Source organism: Channa argus, chromosome 8 (assembly GCF_033026475.1).
Source record: "Channa argus isolate prfri chromosome 8, Channa argus male v1.0, whole genome shotgun sequence".
Lineage (NCBI taxonomy): Eukaryota > Metazoa > Chordata > Actinopteri > Anabantiformes > Channidae > Channa > Channa argus.
In genome coordinates this window covers 17,187,501-17,204,548 of record NC_090204.1, presented here as the reverse complement: position 1 = coordinate 17,204,548, position 17,048 = coordinate 17,187,501, and the positions used below count along the sequence as shown (strand labels likewise).

At 40.6% G+C, this 17,048-nt stretch overlaps 1 protein-coding gene across 4 annotated transcripts in view; it reads right to left on the bottom strand.

Moving 5' to 3' along the window:
* nek7 (NIMA-related kinase 7) overlaps positions 1 to 17,048 on the bottom strand; it is a 58,002-nt gene that overhangs the window by 20,240 nt on the left and 20,714 nt on the right. For all 4 annotated transcript variants that reach the window (XM_067511989.1, XM_067511991.1, XM_067511990.1 and 1 more), the window contains 5 exons: positions 11,384 to 11,524; positions 10,627 to 10,689; positions 6,683 to 6,793; positions 4,124 to 4,232; positions 2,848 to 2,955 (listed from right to left, as the gene is read on the bottom strand). In XM_067511989.1, the coding sequence (XP_067368090.1) occupies positions 2,848 to 2,955; positions 4,124 to 4,232; positions 6,683 to 6,793; positions 10,627 to 10,689; positions 11,384 to 11,524 (532 nt within the window). The remainder of the gene's footprint in view (positions 1 to 2,847; positions 2,956 to 4,123; positions 4,233 to 6,682; positions 6,794 to 10,626; positions 10,690 to 11,383; positions 11,525 to 17,048) is intronic.

The window sequence follows — 17,048 nt, the reverse complement described above, 5'->3', positions numbered from 1 at the left end:
TGTTGGGTGTCTTTTGCATGCTTGAGTGTATTTTTTTCATTCTTGTGTCCTAGAGCGTGTGGGTCTGTTTCTTTGCATGTATGCTGCAAATCTATGTCAGTGGTTAAGTGCTTATGCATATGTGTGTGCACGCATTCAAGCTGATTTGGATGTGCATTTCATACATGCATCTCTATACAAGAGTTTGTCTCTCAGTGTGTGCAAGTGTGTTGTGTGTGTGTGTGACTGCAGAATGTTGAGCGGCTGAGTTAAAAGCCTGGGAGCTGACAGGCTGTATGCCTGGACCTCCATCTCGGCTCCACCACCCTGCTCCACTGTTCAGCTGGGTGGCTGGGCTCATTACAGACCCACGCTGGCACGCGATTATACACACACGCACACACATACAAACGCAGCCAGACCTCTCCCTCACATTCTTTCTTTCTAGCCATCTCTCATTCTTGCTTCCTTTTTTCTCCTGCGATTTTTTTTCTGTCACATCGTCATATTCTCTCCTCTTACTCTGCTCTTCTTAACTTTTTTCCCCCCTTTCTGCTTTCTTTTTTTGTCCTCTTTTTTCCACTGTCGCTCTCTCACATTCTCTTCTCTTGCACCCAGCACATTCTACCTTTCTTTATCTGTTTCTTTGTCACCCATTCTTCTATTTCTTATGCTCCCTTCTTTTCATGACATATTGCTTTCACCTCTCTCCTCACTCTCTTACTCTGTCTTCCATTCTCCAACTCCAGTTTTCTCGCATCATCTCTCCCTCTGCCTCACCTTCATCTTCTTCTCTGAGTAAGAGTCAAGGCACCAGAGGGAGGGACAGAGAGTATGAGAAGTGAGGACAAGTAAGATAGAGAAACACCAGCAAAAAGAGGACAGTGACACAGAAAGACAGGAGATCTGTTATTTGAAATAGACTGCAAGAAATGTAAAGGGGAAAGTCAGGGATGAAGGGTGGATGGATGACGCATTTTGAATCCTTTCCATCCATAGGTCATGCGAACCTGGGGACATCACCTGCTTATGAATTGCATATATTTAAATAGATTATTATATATTAAATGTTATATCCTATTTACAAACACAAATAAAAACTCATGCATTCTAAACATGCTAATTTGTACTGCGTTAATCTTAATAATCTCAAAACCTATTAAAATTCTACAAATTTTGTTTATGTATTTATTTATTCGTTTGTTCACAGATATCTGCACAGATATTACACTGTCATCTGTGTAGATTAACAAAGCAGTTTTAATCACTTCAGATTCATGACGGGGTTCCAAGTGACCCCTCTGCTTGTGGGGCTGCCTATCCTCTGTCAGCCTTAAGAGGGTGCTGTGAACTCAATGTTTAATGAGCTGTCACCCCACACTGTTGGCACTGCACGCTGCTTAGCTGTATGTTATGTTGATCAGGCGATTCACACTTTCTCACAGGCTGGGCTGCTGCTGTTCAGGGGCTGAGAATAGAGCACCGTTTGTGGTAATAACAGTTTGGCATAAGAAAGGGAGATGGTGTGAATGATGTTTATATTCTTCCATGGAATACATTTTTCTATGAAGCAGCTGAATTTGCAGAGGGGATGTTGAAAAGCATGTGCATGTACCTCAGTAGGCCAAGTTAAAACCAGTGTAACTATCTCTACTACAATGATCTGTGGAGGCCACACTTTACACCATAACAAGTGCATTATTGCTTAAATTAACATTCATTTCAGCTCTCATTTATTTTATCATTGTGCAGTTTCCAATGCTTCATAAAAAAAAGAACTGAAAAGAACTGAATTTTTTTCTGTGTTTATCCAGTTGCTAAAGAAGTTTATCCAAAACAACTGTCTTAGAATAACTTGGTATATTTTCAGAAAGTTTAGACTTTTCTTTAATCAATGATCATTAAGTCATTCTTGCACTACGCTGGATTATTTGTGCTCACTTTGTTTACCTTGGATACAACCTTTTAACAATTCTACTTCGCACAGGCAGAATGCATTATTTTCTGATACTATAAATTTGAATATTCATTATTATCATTTAAAGCCGCAGCACTGTTATAGTAAGCAAAAAGGGGCAGGAGCAGAGAGACTGATAAAGGCTGATAAAACCAGGCGGTTAAAAAACAGTTAATTAGGTACCTTTTTGTTCCATTTAATGGTTAAAGGTATAAGTCTCTTTAGGAGTGTTTAAATCCAATGTTTCCTGAAAAGTAAGTTGCTGTTAGGTACAGGTCCTCACTGACATGACAAAACAGGAAGTGCTACAAATGGCTACTATGCTTTTGAAATTATTGAGCTGTTATTTGCGCTTATCTTGATGTTACAACTTTGGCTACTGAAGATTTACAGTACAAGGCTCACAGTCCTTAAACAATGACTAGATTTAAATATGTACTGTAGTACTGGTCTCAGTTAATGCTAGCACTCCTTTTTGTTGTCTTTAGTCCTATACCAGGCTAAATGGACAACTATTCTGTCAATTTCAGGTTATAATTCTCACGTTTTTTGACTGGAACAAGCAGTGTTAATTGATTTCATTCCCAACAAGTGACAAACACATCCATCAATGCAAACAATAACCACGATTGTAAAGTTGCCTGGCTTGTTTTATTGCACACAGTCACAATCAGACCTGTGTGCTGGCCGCCTGTGCCCAGTCTTCATCTGTGTTAGGGTTAAGGTTCAAGGCAACAGGAAGTGGCTAAGTCGTGTATGAAGGGGCTGGGCTATATGACTACATGACACATGGCTCTGGGCTCACTGTGCCTAATGAAACACATCCAACACTGGATGAATACCAGGGGGCTGCTATTTGTATATGTGCATTTTTATGTTTATATTCACGTATGTAGACTGTTGTAAATTACCTAGCGAGTGAGCTGCAGTCGTTTTGGAGCTGAAGAATCGTCCCAGTCCCAAATCTCCTAGTTTTACTACTCCTGTAGCTGTGATGAATACATTGGCTGGTTTGATATCTGGATGGGGGGGGGGGGAAGGACACCAATTTAGTTGCATTTAAGTTAGACTCACTGTTTAAATACCTGCTAATTTCAGATATTACAATACATGTGGTACACATACACAGCATGATGATAAACAAGTCTCCATGATAGAAGTTTGTCTGAACTACTGGCATAAATTCTCTTATAAAAATCCATGTATTTTAAATTCTCTAATGTAACAATCCTGTGTAATTTGAAGTACCTTTAGAATAAGCAGTCTCTAAGTCCAGTGCTCAGGGTTCATTAGTACCCTGTGTTCTATTCAAAATCTGTCCAATGGAAGTACATTACCTGTGGCTGCATATGCACATGGAAGACTTGATTTGACTAGACGCTATCGAAGGCATGCGAACCCATAAACATGGTTCTATGGTCTATCAATCAAGCCTTCTGTGTTATGTAACAAAGTTGCTCACATTATAGAAAACACACCTTGGATGCTTGTAAATCTTGTTACATTTTCTTTTGTAAGTGTGCTGCAAAAATTCCATTGTTAATGTCTCACATGTTCTGTTTTCTAACTGTTCAACTACTGTTTGGTAGGAACTCGATTGCAAGCAGAGACTTTTCTCTTTGGTTTTCCAGTTGTTTGTCCTACATATAAAGCAAAGCACTTATCAGACAGTAGGACCAGTTCCATGGATCACTGTCTGCTGATTGAGGTTTAATGCGTACCTTATCTAAGTGCACCCAGTCAATATCACCCATGCATGATATTTTTCCTGCTGGCACAAGATAGTATGCTACCTTATCAGTTATGTCTTTTTCAATGTTGGCCCTGCTGACATCCACAGAGAGATTACTGCCTGTGAAAAATAGTTCTGGAAAAACTTCATCCACAGATAATGATTCCAACAGGACTCTGGTCATGTGCTTTGAGACCTAAATATCTCCATATGCTTTATACAAACTCAATTTCTTAAAGAAAAGTAAGCACTGTTTTTTGTTTCTATTTATTGTTTCTTAGTCCAAATGTTTCACAGTAGGTGAAAAGACATGTGAGCACTAGAAACATTTATCTGTAAAAATGGCCAAATTGGTGTATGCACAAACTGGTCAATATCAAAGGACTGCATAGCCTTTTATACTTACTAACATTTTAGGTGTGCAATTATGTACAGTGTGTGTGTATTAATGCTACCTCTGTGCATGACTCTCCGGGAGTGCATATGTTCGAGCGCACTGCAAAGCTGTACAAAGTATTTCCATACTGTTCTCTCTGGGATTAGCCTCCTCTGCTTCTTAAAGTGCTATAAAATAAACACAAGCAGAATAAAAGTAAGCTTGGCATACCTGAAAGAAGGAACAAATACAATATTTTAATACGAAAAGGTCTTGTTTGGCACAAATACAACTCAAAATGGTAGCAAACTTTTTATGTCTGTTTGTATTTATACACCATACGTCCCCAGCCTCAGTCCCCAACTACGTGACTCCATATTTAATGCAATCCAGATCACTCTCCCTCATTTTGTCCCATTCATAACCAAGCTCTGTCTCATTTTCTCTGTCGCCTACAATGGAAAGCACATGCATTCTCAGGAACAGAGAAAAGAAATTTGTGATTCCAAAAGTCTCCCATCTGGCACACAACTTATAGTGGTTCCAGTTGTTTTTCAGTTTATTTAAGCCACAGTGATGACAGAGCTTAAACTTAGACATAATGCTTAGTGATGCACAATAACTAAAATACAACAACTGATGATAGGGCCTCCTCCTTAAACAGCAATGTGCTAACTAGGAAGATATAAAAAAAAAAAAAAAAAAAAAGCAGGCATACAGCCTGCATGAACTGCTGGCTCATCAGTGACAAACATGCTGATAACATACCAGTCGAAAGCAGGAACACTGGAAGAACACTGGTCACAAGCATGCTTTCATTTACGCTTTATCAGATATTTGCTAAGCAATGCTACAAAGCTCAACTTCAAACTTGATTTGGCCAAATTAAGTGTAAAATGACAATGTAACACTTATCTATCGTGAGGTCAGGGGTCAAGGAGGTTATAGGTCTAGTAAGCAATGTAACAGAGAACAAGAGCAGCAAAATGAGAGAAATAAAAGTGACGGAGAGGGATGGGTCTAACAGAGAAAAGTGGTAAAGAAAAGGATGAAGGTGTGAGATATGAGAGAAAAGAAAGAGAGAGAGAGATGGACAGAGATGGAGAGAGGGAGGGATAGACCTTGGCCTAGATCCAAACAAAGCCTCAGTGAGGAGCCATTCTTCCCTAGCCCTCCCATTTCCATATCAGAGGATTGTTTGATGTCAATGGGGGAGCACATAGATGCCCACCAACACCACCACCACCCTCTTCTCAATGCCTTTAACAGCAAACACTGCACATGCAATATTTTGTAAGTGCATGCAAATCAAGGACCATTTGATTTCATTTGAATTCTGAAATGGTCAAAGAGCGAGAGAGTGATAGAAAATGAGTGAGGGAGGGGAGAAAAGAAGGAGAGAGAGGAGTGGAGGGTGCAAAATCAAAAAGAATAAAAAATGTTAAATTCATGCATAGGGGGTCTACTATTTTACATATGGCACACTGTACGAATGTGTATACTTCACACAGCAGCCCAAAGAGCGGGGTTTAAGGCCTGGCACACACCTCCGGACTGCCACTGCTCTATTAGATAAACAATTAACTTAGAACAAAGCAGGAGACAAATGGTGCAGATGAGAGGTGTGTGCTGGTACTTCTGAGTTTGTGTTGTCAGCAGCCATAAGGAGATGACAGTCTGGAGGCTCTCAGCATTGTTGGTAGCTTAGCCAAGAAAACAATGTCACTCAGTGGTTTGTTATCTTACCTCTTCAAGCTGCCTCTTCTCCCATGCATCATTTATGCATGGGAGAAGACCAGGCTTTTTACATGTACACCGCTATACTGGCAGGTATTTATAATAAATGGGTGTTGGGTCCAACTCAAAGACAAATAACAGGCAGAGTCTGAGATGCAATCATTACCACTTTTGCATCTTTTGCTCTAATTTCAACAACAATACCCCTGCATTAAAAAGCCTATAGACAGGGGTATAAGGGTAAGTCATGTGGCTCAAAGCCACATATTACATAGATGAGGAAAATAAATCATTAACTTTCCCATAATTCTTCATTCAGCTTTACCACAAATTGCAGCGTTTGTTGCAAGTACCTCCAACTGACATTTATCATGTAAAAAGACACAGAAACAGTTATGAATAAAGCCAAATATATCAAGTATTTGTTCATAAACCCCAGCTGACCATTGCTCATAGCTTGATTTTTAACAACTTCCCTTTCAATGAGGGTTCAAAGGAGTCTGCAGGAGGCTTTATACGAGTTGGTTTTTGGTTTCAATATAGAATGGATGATTCAGATTGACTCAGTGTCCAGGTTGTCAAATTCCCGTAACAACCACAAACCACAGACCTCATGCCATGATTCCTACAATTATAAAAGGCCACATCAGCAGTTTGTAGCTTCCCCTATCAAGCCTCCTTTGAACATCAAATTTGCACAATGTCTATCCAGGACCTTAAACTCAAAGTAAAAAATTAAGGAAGTTGTTGCATTTTCAGTAATGGTGAATGCAATTTTTTATAATGTGATGTGCAAACAGAAGAACCAAAATACCCAGTATATATAATCTGATAAACCCTTATGTCTCGGGAAGTTGGGGTGTCATTTAAGGTATTTTAGATACTCTGCACTTTCAGTTACCTTGATCATACGTGAAAGATCCCCAGCATCCGCCAACTCGAGGACTATGTTCAACTCGTTGTCCTCAATAAAAGATGCGTGGTATTTTATCACATTGGGGTGGTTCAAATGCTGTGATGGGGGAGAAAAAAAAATACATGTCAAACCAAGAAAGAATAAGTAAATACAAGACATGTTGGTGACACTTGTCACATTGAGTGTGTTCTTGGTCACACTACCTAATCAGAGACTGAAAATCTTTCTTTGTAGAAGCTACAGCAGCATCTTCATGCAGACTTGTTACACAATGTAAAATATATCAAAATAATCCTATCAGCTGATGAATAGCAGAGGTTCATGTCACAAGTTGTGCAATACACTGTACTTTCATCACCAATTAAAACAAAACCATTGAGTCCATTTTTGGAATCTGTAAGTGTGGACCTAATGAGACGGTTTTGTCCTCAAGTGTGACAAAGCTGGGTGACATGTCACAACAACCCCTCTGTCTGTGATGACAGCAACCCATGTGTTAGACACACACACACACACACACACACACACACACACACATACACACACACGCCTGACAAGCTGACATGGCTGGCAGTCAGAAAAACAAGCATCCCAGGCTCATCTCTGGGTGAGATTCCTTCCTGTTGGTTGGTCAATAAGGTAGGAACAGCATTCCCTGTAGTAAACAAAAGTCTATCCATCCAGAGCAAGAAAGAAAAGGGGGAGGGACATAGAGACCAAGAGAGGCACAATGAAGGGAAACAAACAAATGACACAGTGACACAGACAAGCAAAACGAATGATGGAGACAGGGCAGGGTGAAGAGGAAGTGAAAGTGAACAAAGTTGAGATGAGAAAAAAAAGCAAGAAAAGACACAAGGTGAGCCAACTTAGAAATGGTATGTGGAGAGCTGAAGACATGGAGCTGTGTGGTATGGTGATGGGGGGGTCGTGATGTGAGCAGACGTAGCGGTGTGACATGCGTCCTCCACTCAGCTTTGCTCTGCTTTCTCTGCTGTGATTAAAGAAATGTTCATGCTCTGAATGATGCCAAGAAAAGGGGAAAGGAGCGCACAGTACAGTATACCACGCTACACTACACACTCTACTCCATCCCCACATCCCTCCACAATCTTCTTTTTCATTTGTCCTCTCCTTCCGTTCCTCATGTCTCCATCTTTCTTTCTATCTCCCTTGTCCTCTCTTCCCAGATGTAGTTTTGGCTCAGAGTGGCAGTTTTGCACTGCTCGAAACTGTAGCACAAGCCAGGGAGTGATGGCATCCCCCCTGCACACACCCCAACCCACTCCTCTTCCACAACTTAAACTTCAAGTGGATGCTACAGAGAAATAAGGAAATATGTTCACATGCAGATGTTTATGTAAATGATGGACGGAAGCCTATTGCAGTACAACAAGCATTGATTGGAAAATATGACAAAGAGTTTTGCATGATTATGTAATTACACACACTGGCTGCGACGCACCAGTGTGTGTAATTACTTAATCATGCAGGACTGTGTGATATATTTGGCAAGCTGGTGAGGTGTTTCAAAGAAAAACAAGATACAGAGTAACATAATCTGAGGGCACAAAATTAACCACAAAAATATATTAGGTTATACTGTATTTAAAAATGGGATTATATGCAAAAGAAAGGCAGCTGGTAGGAATATAAGCAACAATAGCTTTAGAGATTGTGTTACATTCTCCTGTACTTTAGCTGAGAAAGACAAAGTTAAAACAGCTTCTGATGCCCGTCACAAGCAGAAAATAATACCTTGAGCTGCATAGCATATTGGTATGTTTCGATTCACTGAGTAAGAAAATGAATAGTCATGCAAATTTGGGTTGTTTATCCACTGGAAGAGAAACAAAAACCTGCTAAAGAAATACATTTCTCATAAAGAGAGTCATTTCTAGTGTTAGTATAGGGTTAAATGAAACTGGTTGCTGCCAGTTCTCTGTCTTGTCTGTAACCACTTGTTTAATCTAATCAGAAGCAGAACCCAGACACACACGCATGCAGACTCACACAAAACACATTTTTACAAACACAACCACACACACACACACACACACACACACACACACACACACAGAAAACACTGGGAAGCAAACATGCAGCCATCTACACAGCTTTTCACAGCTGATTAGGGTAAAGGATTATTCTTCAAAATACAATCCAGGCTTGATAGTAATGACAAAGAAGTGGAATACACAGCTGTGGGATTACAGCAATGCAGAAACTAGCAGACTGGCAGAGAGCAGGCTTTCTCTGCAACCAACACTCCTATCAGCAAGGATTTTAGACAAAAGAACCAAGTGAGAAGTGAGATTCTCAAGTTGAAATCACCATGCCAGAACAGGAAAATACAGATGAATGAGCAGACACAAACACAGACCGACAAACAAACAAATAGGCAGACTGTTGAAAAGCCATGACTGAGTATGTCTATGTGTGTGCGCACGTGCCTCTGTGTGTGACCACGAGCGAGTATGTGTGTCATTCCATTCGGTCCATGCCAGTGTGCCTCTCATTATTCTGATTTGGCTGTGTCTCCTGTTGGCCTGTCTAGTGGGGGATAAGGCAGAAGGACTGTCTCTCTCTCATAGTCAGCCCTTTATTATCAGGCTGGCTAGGCAGTGCGGGGTGAGGGATAACTTCCATGTTCACTAGCAATCAGCTTACAGGATAAAAAGAAGGGAACAAAAAGCTCTGAGCGGGGAAGATGAGGCAAGGAAAGGGAAAGGAGAGAGGATGGATGGAACCAATTGACAGAAGAGATAGGTACAAGAAAAAGTGACAAGACAGAAAAAAAGGTGATCCCTATAATGAGAGAGAAATTAAGGAACAGTGAAAAATGTATAAAGGAAATAGGAAATGTAGTCACGTGGCAAAGTGTGACATTTAACCCTACCCTGACACTCTTAGGAGGTCAGAGAAACAGATCCAGATGAACACTGCTGTTGTGTGCAATCAAGTCAATGATCTGCTACTCAGATTACAGTTCTCTACATGGTCTCGCCTGCATCTGAGTATTGTTGTCTTTGATTGGACCAGAGAGCCCCGAGAGCTTCACTCAAGTGTTTGAGTGGCACAAACTAATTGGTTTTGTTTTCTTGTTCTCCCTAATGCTTGTAAGTGAGTGTGCGTATGTGCACAAACTGCCTCCAGTGTGCAAGCACACTAAAAGGTTGCATATATAGAGGGAAACGTTAGCAGGGAAGGACTCACGCACACACAATCAAACCATACAAACCTTTGACACAAATCTACAATTTTGCAGACAGTGGGAAACACTGAAGCTGTCATTACTTTGTTCATTAATGTTTTAGAGCAAGCTGGCTGACAAATTTAAGGTGGTTTAATAAATGAAACCTGTTCATTGGGAAAAGAAAAGCAAAGCAAGAATGAAAAAAGGGAGATGGTAAAACATCAAGAGCCAAAAGGGTGAGGATGCTAAATTGCCATGCTGATGCACTGTTGCCCAGCTCTAAACATTAGAAAAACAGAAAATATATATATATTTTTTCCCATTAAACAAAACAAAAAAAAAAAGTCTACGTGAGCCTGAAGGGATGTAATTCTGCTGCCCCCCTTCTCTCTCTCTCTCTCTCTCTCTCTCTCTCTCTCTCTCTCACAAACACACACTGCTTGGAGACATGAGGAGGCAGTAATACACACATACTATAAAGTTACACACATACTCATTCACTTTCTCATTTGAGTGCACACACAAATACACAACCACCCTCATTCATAACCAAGGAAGCATGCACACACACACACACACACACACACACACACACAGACACACACACACACCACAAATCCAAGCAGTCTGGTGCAGATCAATTGTTTTCCTGTGGTGGAAGGTCTCAGCTGAGGCACCTTAAGAGAACAGAGCGCAGCGCATGACGCCGTCTCCCTCTTCTCTGGTTCTTTACCTTAAGGAGGTCTATCTCTTTGATGCAATCTTGCCGAGCTTTGGCATCCATCAAGTCGAATATCTATCAAGAGATCAAAAGGGGAGAGAGAGATAGAGAGAGAGGACAGAGAGGGATGTTATGACATATTCAAGAAACAGTTAGATGGAGAGCAGATAAGAATAAAAACACTAAACAGAAGACACGGTTGCTACTGTTATCTAGAGGGTGGCGTTGGAGTGACTACAGGTGTTTCACATCTGTGTAACACACACATATCACTTTGTAAAGAGCGTGTAAGGTTTGTGTATGTGTATACAAGCTAAACCAGAGCAGCATACCCTTTTGCTACTATGTGTAGATGTGTAAACCAGTAAATACTGTACATCTGTGTGAGTGTTTGTGTGTGTGCATGCACACATTCACCGTGGCAACTCCAAAGTCATACTATGAAAGTAAAATACAAATAATTTACACACATGTTTAAGCGTGTACAAAAAGCTTTCTTGCATATTTTAAAAGGGGAAATTTTACCTTATTTCTTAATATGCTTTCATAAGTTAATCAAGCTCTGTAGGTAAACTGTGTCAGTGTATTCAATCAAGACTTTCAGCTAAATTTCGTAGGACAGAGTAAAGATCTGTCTGAGATGGACAGGTAGGCATAAAGAGGAAAAATGACTCATAAAAAGCTGAGACAAGAACAGTTCAATATTTTACTTTGGTTTAAAACATTGGCTGCTACACTTGTCATCCAGTGATACATTTATTCCTCTTACTTGGACTTTTTTCAGAGCCACTGATGTGTTGTCTAGCAGGTACCTCGCCCGGTACACCTCACTGAACTGCCCACGACCAATCTTCTTTTCAATCTGGAAGTTAGCCAGTGAATTATGACCCATATCGGGCTGTAGTGGTTTCTGAAAGAAAGAAAAACAAAATATCAAGAGTTGCCCAAACAGCACATACGCGTATCACAACAACATGGCTCTGAATTTTAAAATAAAAGTTCAGGTCCTAAACTGGCCAGCTTGCAGTCCAGACCTGTCACCCATTAAAAATATTGTGTGTTGTTAAAAGCATGTGGCACAAAGATAAACATGTCCCTTCCCAACTTTGCTAAAATGTGCAGCTGGCAATCAGTTAAAAATAAGCATATATTTAAAAAAATAAATAAAAATTACTTTTTCTGAGATAATTTGCATGGAACTGCATTCTATTTTAATTTAAATCTAAATGTCATCTGTAGGGGAAATGGGGTTGCATCTGCAACTGAAATGAAACTATCTTCACATTACTGAAAGGTGAAAGGATGAAGGCTGAAGGATGTGGGTGAGGCCCAGTTTCTGTTGAATGTTTTGCTGAGAGGCTGCCCTAGGGTTCTGATGATTTGACTGGCATTAGGCAAATGTGTCACACTGTGAGAGGTCTTGAGCAACATGCACAAATTTAATTGCAGCATGACTTCACCTTGCTTTAGCCTATAGATGGAGGAAAATCTGGGTTTTGTTTTGTTTGCCCAGCTAACCAAAAAACTTAGCAGTGGACGACAAATGTTATCCAGTTTAAAAGAAATCTCAGAAGAAGAAAGTCAACACGTTACTTGATTTATTTATATTTTTAAAAACAGGCAACAGGATAATCATGCACAGGAAGGCAGATTATTGTGTGGTAGTGGCAGCCATGGTGGCACCAGATATTAACTTATGGTTACAAAAATTATTCAAAATCCTAATTTGATACGTGGGTTGACAGTGTTCCTATGAAAATAATATATTTTGCAGGGTAATGAATCATAGGTTCTATGTTATTTCTCGAGTAGAAATGTGAAAACCATTTCCCCAGAGGGACAGATAAAACATGATATTGCATAAGAGAATCATTCCATGAACTTGATCTTCACAGGAATCCATTATCCTTTTCTTTCTTTTGTTTGCCAAGATATATCACTGACAGTCTGGCACTTGGCCACAGTTTTCAAGAATGGCTGAGCTGGCTGAGGCACTCACCTACCCCATTGAGAAAAAAAAAACAAAAATACATATCAGGACGCATGACCTTTTAAGCCTTTTGGTAAACTTGTACAAGATGTTGGTGGGAGCAAACAGAAGGTGACAGATATCAGAATACCACATGTCACTGGCGCTTCTCCCAATGTAACTGTGGGTGCAGCTCAAGGGCGAGTAACGTAGGACATGAGGAAGGAAGGGCAAAAAATTATCTACTTAGCACTAAAATAAACAAGAAGGGAGTTTTATCACACTTGTTCACTTTAGTTGTATTTTACAGCTTGATAGATTTCCTGACCAAAGACCAGAAGTTATACAGGATTCCCTCAGCTGTCTACTAACAATTAAACCCAACCAAACTACTAAAAAGCACAATTTAGTTGAATGATTAGTACAGTTGCAACTAGCAATTATTTTTACTGCAGATTAATCTGATGATTAGTCTTTAAGTCAGCCAACAGAATGTTAATTTTTGCCTAATAACACTTATTCATCATCAAATAACTCTTGGGACCATGGGGGAGTTGCACATCAATAAAACCTTTCATGGTTTTAAAAGATGACAGCCAAAGTAAGAGGCATGTACCAATAAAATGCCCTGTCCAATTAATACCGCTAAGATTTGTGAATTTTTTTTCATGACACCACCATCACTTTGAGATGTCCGAGAGTCAATATGACAGCAAGCATCCTTCACAGCCAATTGTACAGCATAAATGTAGCACTAAATGGAGCTATACCAATAGGGACCATTACATTAACATTAATAACATATGTTCTATTGGAGACAATAAAATGAATTAAATGCATTTTAAAAATAAAGCAAAAAGCATTTTGCATTTATTTTTGCTAAGTAAAATCTACAATGTGATCACACTGAAGATGCAACAATATTGTGCAATTCTAATATTTTCCTTAATGAAAAGAGAAGTGTGTGGCAAGCACACAGGACAGTTTGACTTGCACAGATCAGAGGGGAGGGGGAAAGAGAGAGCAAAAGAGGGAGAAAAAGAGAAGGAGCAAGACCAGAGAGGACAAGAGGGCATTGCTTTCATTCGCTGCATGGTAGCTTGACAAATGTTAGCATGAGCCTCTAAAGCGCTGTGACAACCGCCTGCTGAGAGCACAGTCTTGCTAATGTGTCCTGGCATGCCAGCCCCGTAATCACACATTTACATATGCAATGACCTACATTTGCATGTCAGATCGCACACTGTCCGGCATGATTAACAGTGGGCACCTCCCCGTGTGGAGTCGCTCTGGGTGGCAGCAGAGGCCGTGCGAGGGCGGAAGAGAGGGCTGGAGGGAGGGCATTTTTTTTTGGCAGCCAAGGGGCTGAGCTGCCAGGCAGGATTATGTCAGCCAGCGGCCCCGGCATTAGACACTTCATTAGAGCTAATCTGTTTAGCGGTGGGCAGTGTATGTAAACTTCACAGGCCATTTGCGGCACCTCTTCGCCCCCTGGCCTGGCCTTCAAAGGGCAGCCAGGCCACTGCTGACTGACAGGCTGTCTCATCTGCCACACACGGGTGTCACACAATCAGGAGCTCCCAGCTGACACACAAGCCAAACACACGTGTACACACACACACACACACACACACACACACACAGAAGTCACAGAGGAATGACCCTGAAAGATGCAGGTCACTGTCTGAGTAAAACTGGGGGAGTTATAAAGACTAATTCTTGCAAGGATGTAAACTTGACAGTGTGCATGTAAGATATGATTGTGAAGCTTAAACATGAGAGGTTGCATGATGGGCTTTCAAATAAACACATCTTGTGAACTGTGTTAACATAAACATGAAGAGAGGGAAAAAATCCTTTGTCCATCACAAACATATCATACCAATATTTACCAACATACTGGCAGATAAGTCCATCAATACAGAGTCTCAGAAATGATCATTTATTCTAGGCCTATGGTTTAAATACAGGCTGATACTAACAATTAGTGTTAGACCCATTTTACTCATTATGATCAAGATTAAGTGTAAGACCTTCAAGTCAACCAACCGTTTTTTTATCATTATTATGCTCTTAGTAATACAGACTTTTATGTTTGTCATTCAGTTTGGTGATGATGACAAGCTGCAGGGGCTGAAGATTAAGTGGCAGCTATGCAAGGCATTATGGGTAACATCTGTGAGGGACAGCACTTCTTGGATATAAAGGTGACACACAAGCGCCATGGGCAACTCACTAGCAGGGGGACTGAAAAAGAGAGGAAAGAGAGGGGGAGACAGAGAGAGCAGACAGACAGCTCAACGGAGGAAGTGTGATACAGGCTGCCCAATAATGACACCATTGCCAAACACAACTGACAAGACACATGGAGAGTGGATTGGCGAATGCTAAGGACAGGGAGAGGGAGAGGGAGAGAGAGAGGGTGATGGGGGGAAGACAAGCAGCAGAGGGGAGAGGGTGTGATGTGACAGCCCAGTAGTGCCAACGGCTGCCACAGAAAGGCCACCGGCAGCAGATAGGTGCTGTCTCCCACGGAAAGAGACAGAGAGGGAAGCAGAAACAGAGAGAGAGTGTGAGAGTGGGAAAAACTCAAGGCATCTCCACACTAAGCTGCCTAAATCTGAAAACACATCTTTCCATTTTAGCACAAGGTTCACACTGAACCTTCACTTAAAAACTGAGCTCTTAAAAACATTGTCTTCATAAATCTGAACACTGGTCACATATCTTGGTGTGAATAGGGAAAATTAGACAGCCAACAAGAGTAAATGGGGTAAAAGAAAGATGGGTAATGACACGTAACAATGGTTCCAGGCCAGATGCCAACAGGGAAACTGTGGTTCATCCTTAAAGGAAGTGTCCTTTATAAAATGACAGAAATTAGCATAATTTCAGTCATTTTAACCGCAGTAACTGCATTGTCCACAATTAACATACAGACACAGTCCTCCACTGGGTGACACATTTCTTCATTCAGATAACTGTGAGCAATATATTTTTAGCAAAAGGTGCCTCAAATGCTCCAAATCGGCATGACTTTATACAGCGCCTGAAACAAGCTGGTCAACTGTTCATGCGCGACCCTTCAGGTGGATGTGTTGTGATTCAGATCAGTGTGTGCAATCTTTTGGTACAATACAATTAATTTTGGAAAATAAACTGTTTCATTTGTTCATTTCAAATGTATACTTTGACTTTTATATTACTGGGGCATGTTGGTGTAAATACAGCTGATTACACAGCACAGGTGTTTTCAAAGTTTGAGATTATAAAGGTAAATCAATTTAGAGCATGATTCTGTGCTGTATTCTAAAATGTACTAGACACCTTGTTAACAGACAGCATATATAGTCCATGATAAAACATTAAATTTCTGCTCCCTAGGCTGTTGGGACAACAAAAACTAAATATGGTACAGATAAAAAAGAAAGTGAACATTCATCTTTATTAAAACCCAGAGATTTATCAGTTGACATGCAGTGTTGTGTCTTTCCCATTTACAACCAGATGTTGACTGTGAGTCAACATTAGGTTTTACTAGTCAAACAAGATGATAAAGAACAGATTGTGTCTTTGATTTGTTTTATTCTTATTTTGCTATTTAGTATGGACAGACAAATGCCACTAAATACTAGGACACAGATTTTTTTCATTTGTAAAATGTGTTTACAAAAATTACTTGAATGACTGGATTTTGTCTCTAAGGGAGACAGGGAGGTATGAGTAGAGACAGAGACAGCAACTGGCAAGAAGGGGGGCCGCACTCCCACCCTCACCAGTCACCAGCCCCATGAGCAATGCAATATTCATCCTCAGCCAGTCGGCTAGTGAGCAAGCCAAGCAGCCAAACCGGCAGAATTCACCCCAAAGGTGCATCTCCTTCTTCTCTTCCCAATCTGTTCCACAACTGCACTGCCTTATCTCAGTGTTTACAGACAGATCTATGTCTGTCAAACTCTGCTGTGATGATCAAAATCAGATCTGAAGGGGCCTCCTCACCAACCCTCCCACTTACTCAAAGAGCAAATGCGCCATTAAAAATGCACATTTTACCAGCTCATCTCGTTTACCTAATGCATATGCATCATACCTTCGGGAACATGAGAAATGATATTGCAAGTGATACAGAATATTCTTCATCACATATACAATTCAGATTTCTTCAGGAAGAGGCTGGTGGGTTTTTTCCCCCAAATGCTGCCAAGCAGACTGAACCTTGGGAAAGTGTGAAGCAGATACAGGACTTGTTGAAAGACACCCATCTGGTTAGACAGCCATCTACATACATAACTCTCTCTCTCTCTCCCACTAAATGTGAAATCAGTTCAGACGTGCTCTGTGAGAGTGAAAAAATATGACGCAATATAAAAAGTTCACTGTTTTACCGATAGGCACAAAAAGTAGGCCTGGAATTAACACTGATGTAAACTGCTAGAAATAGATTGAAAAACAGAGAGAGAAATCA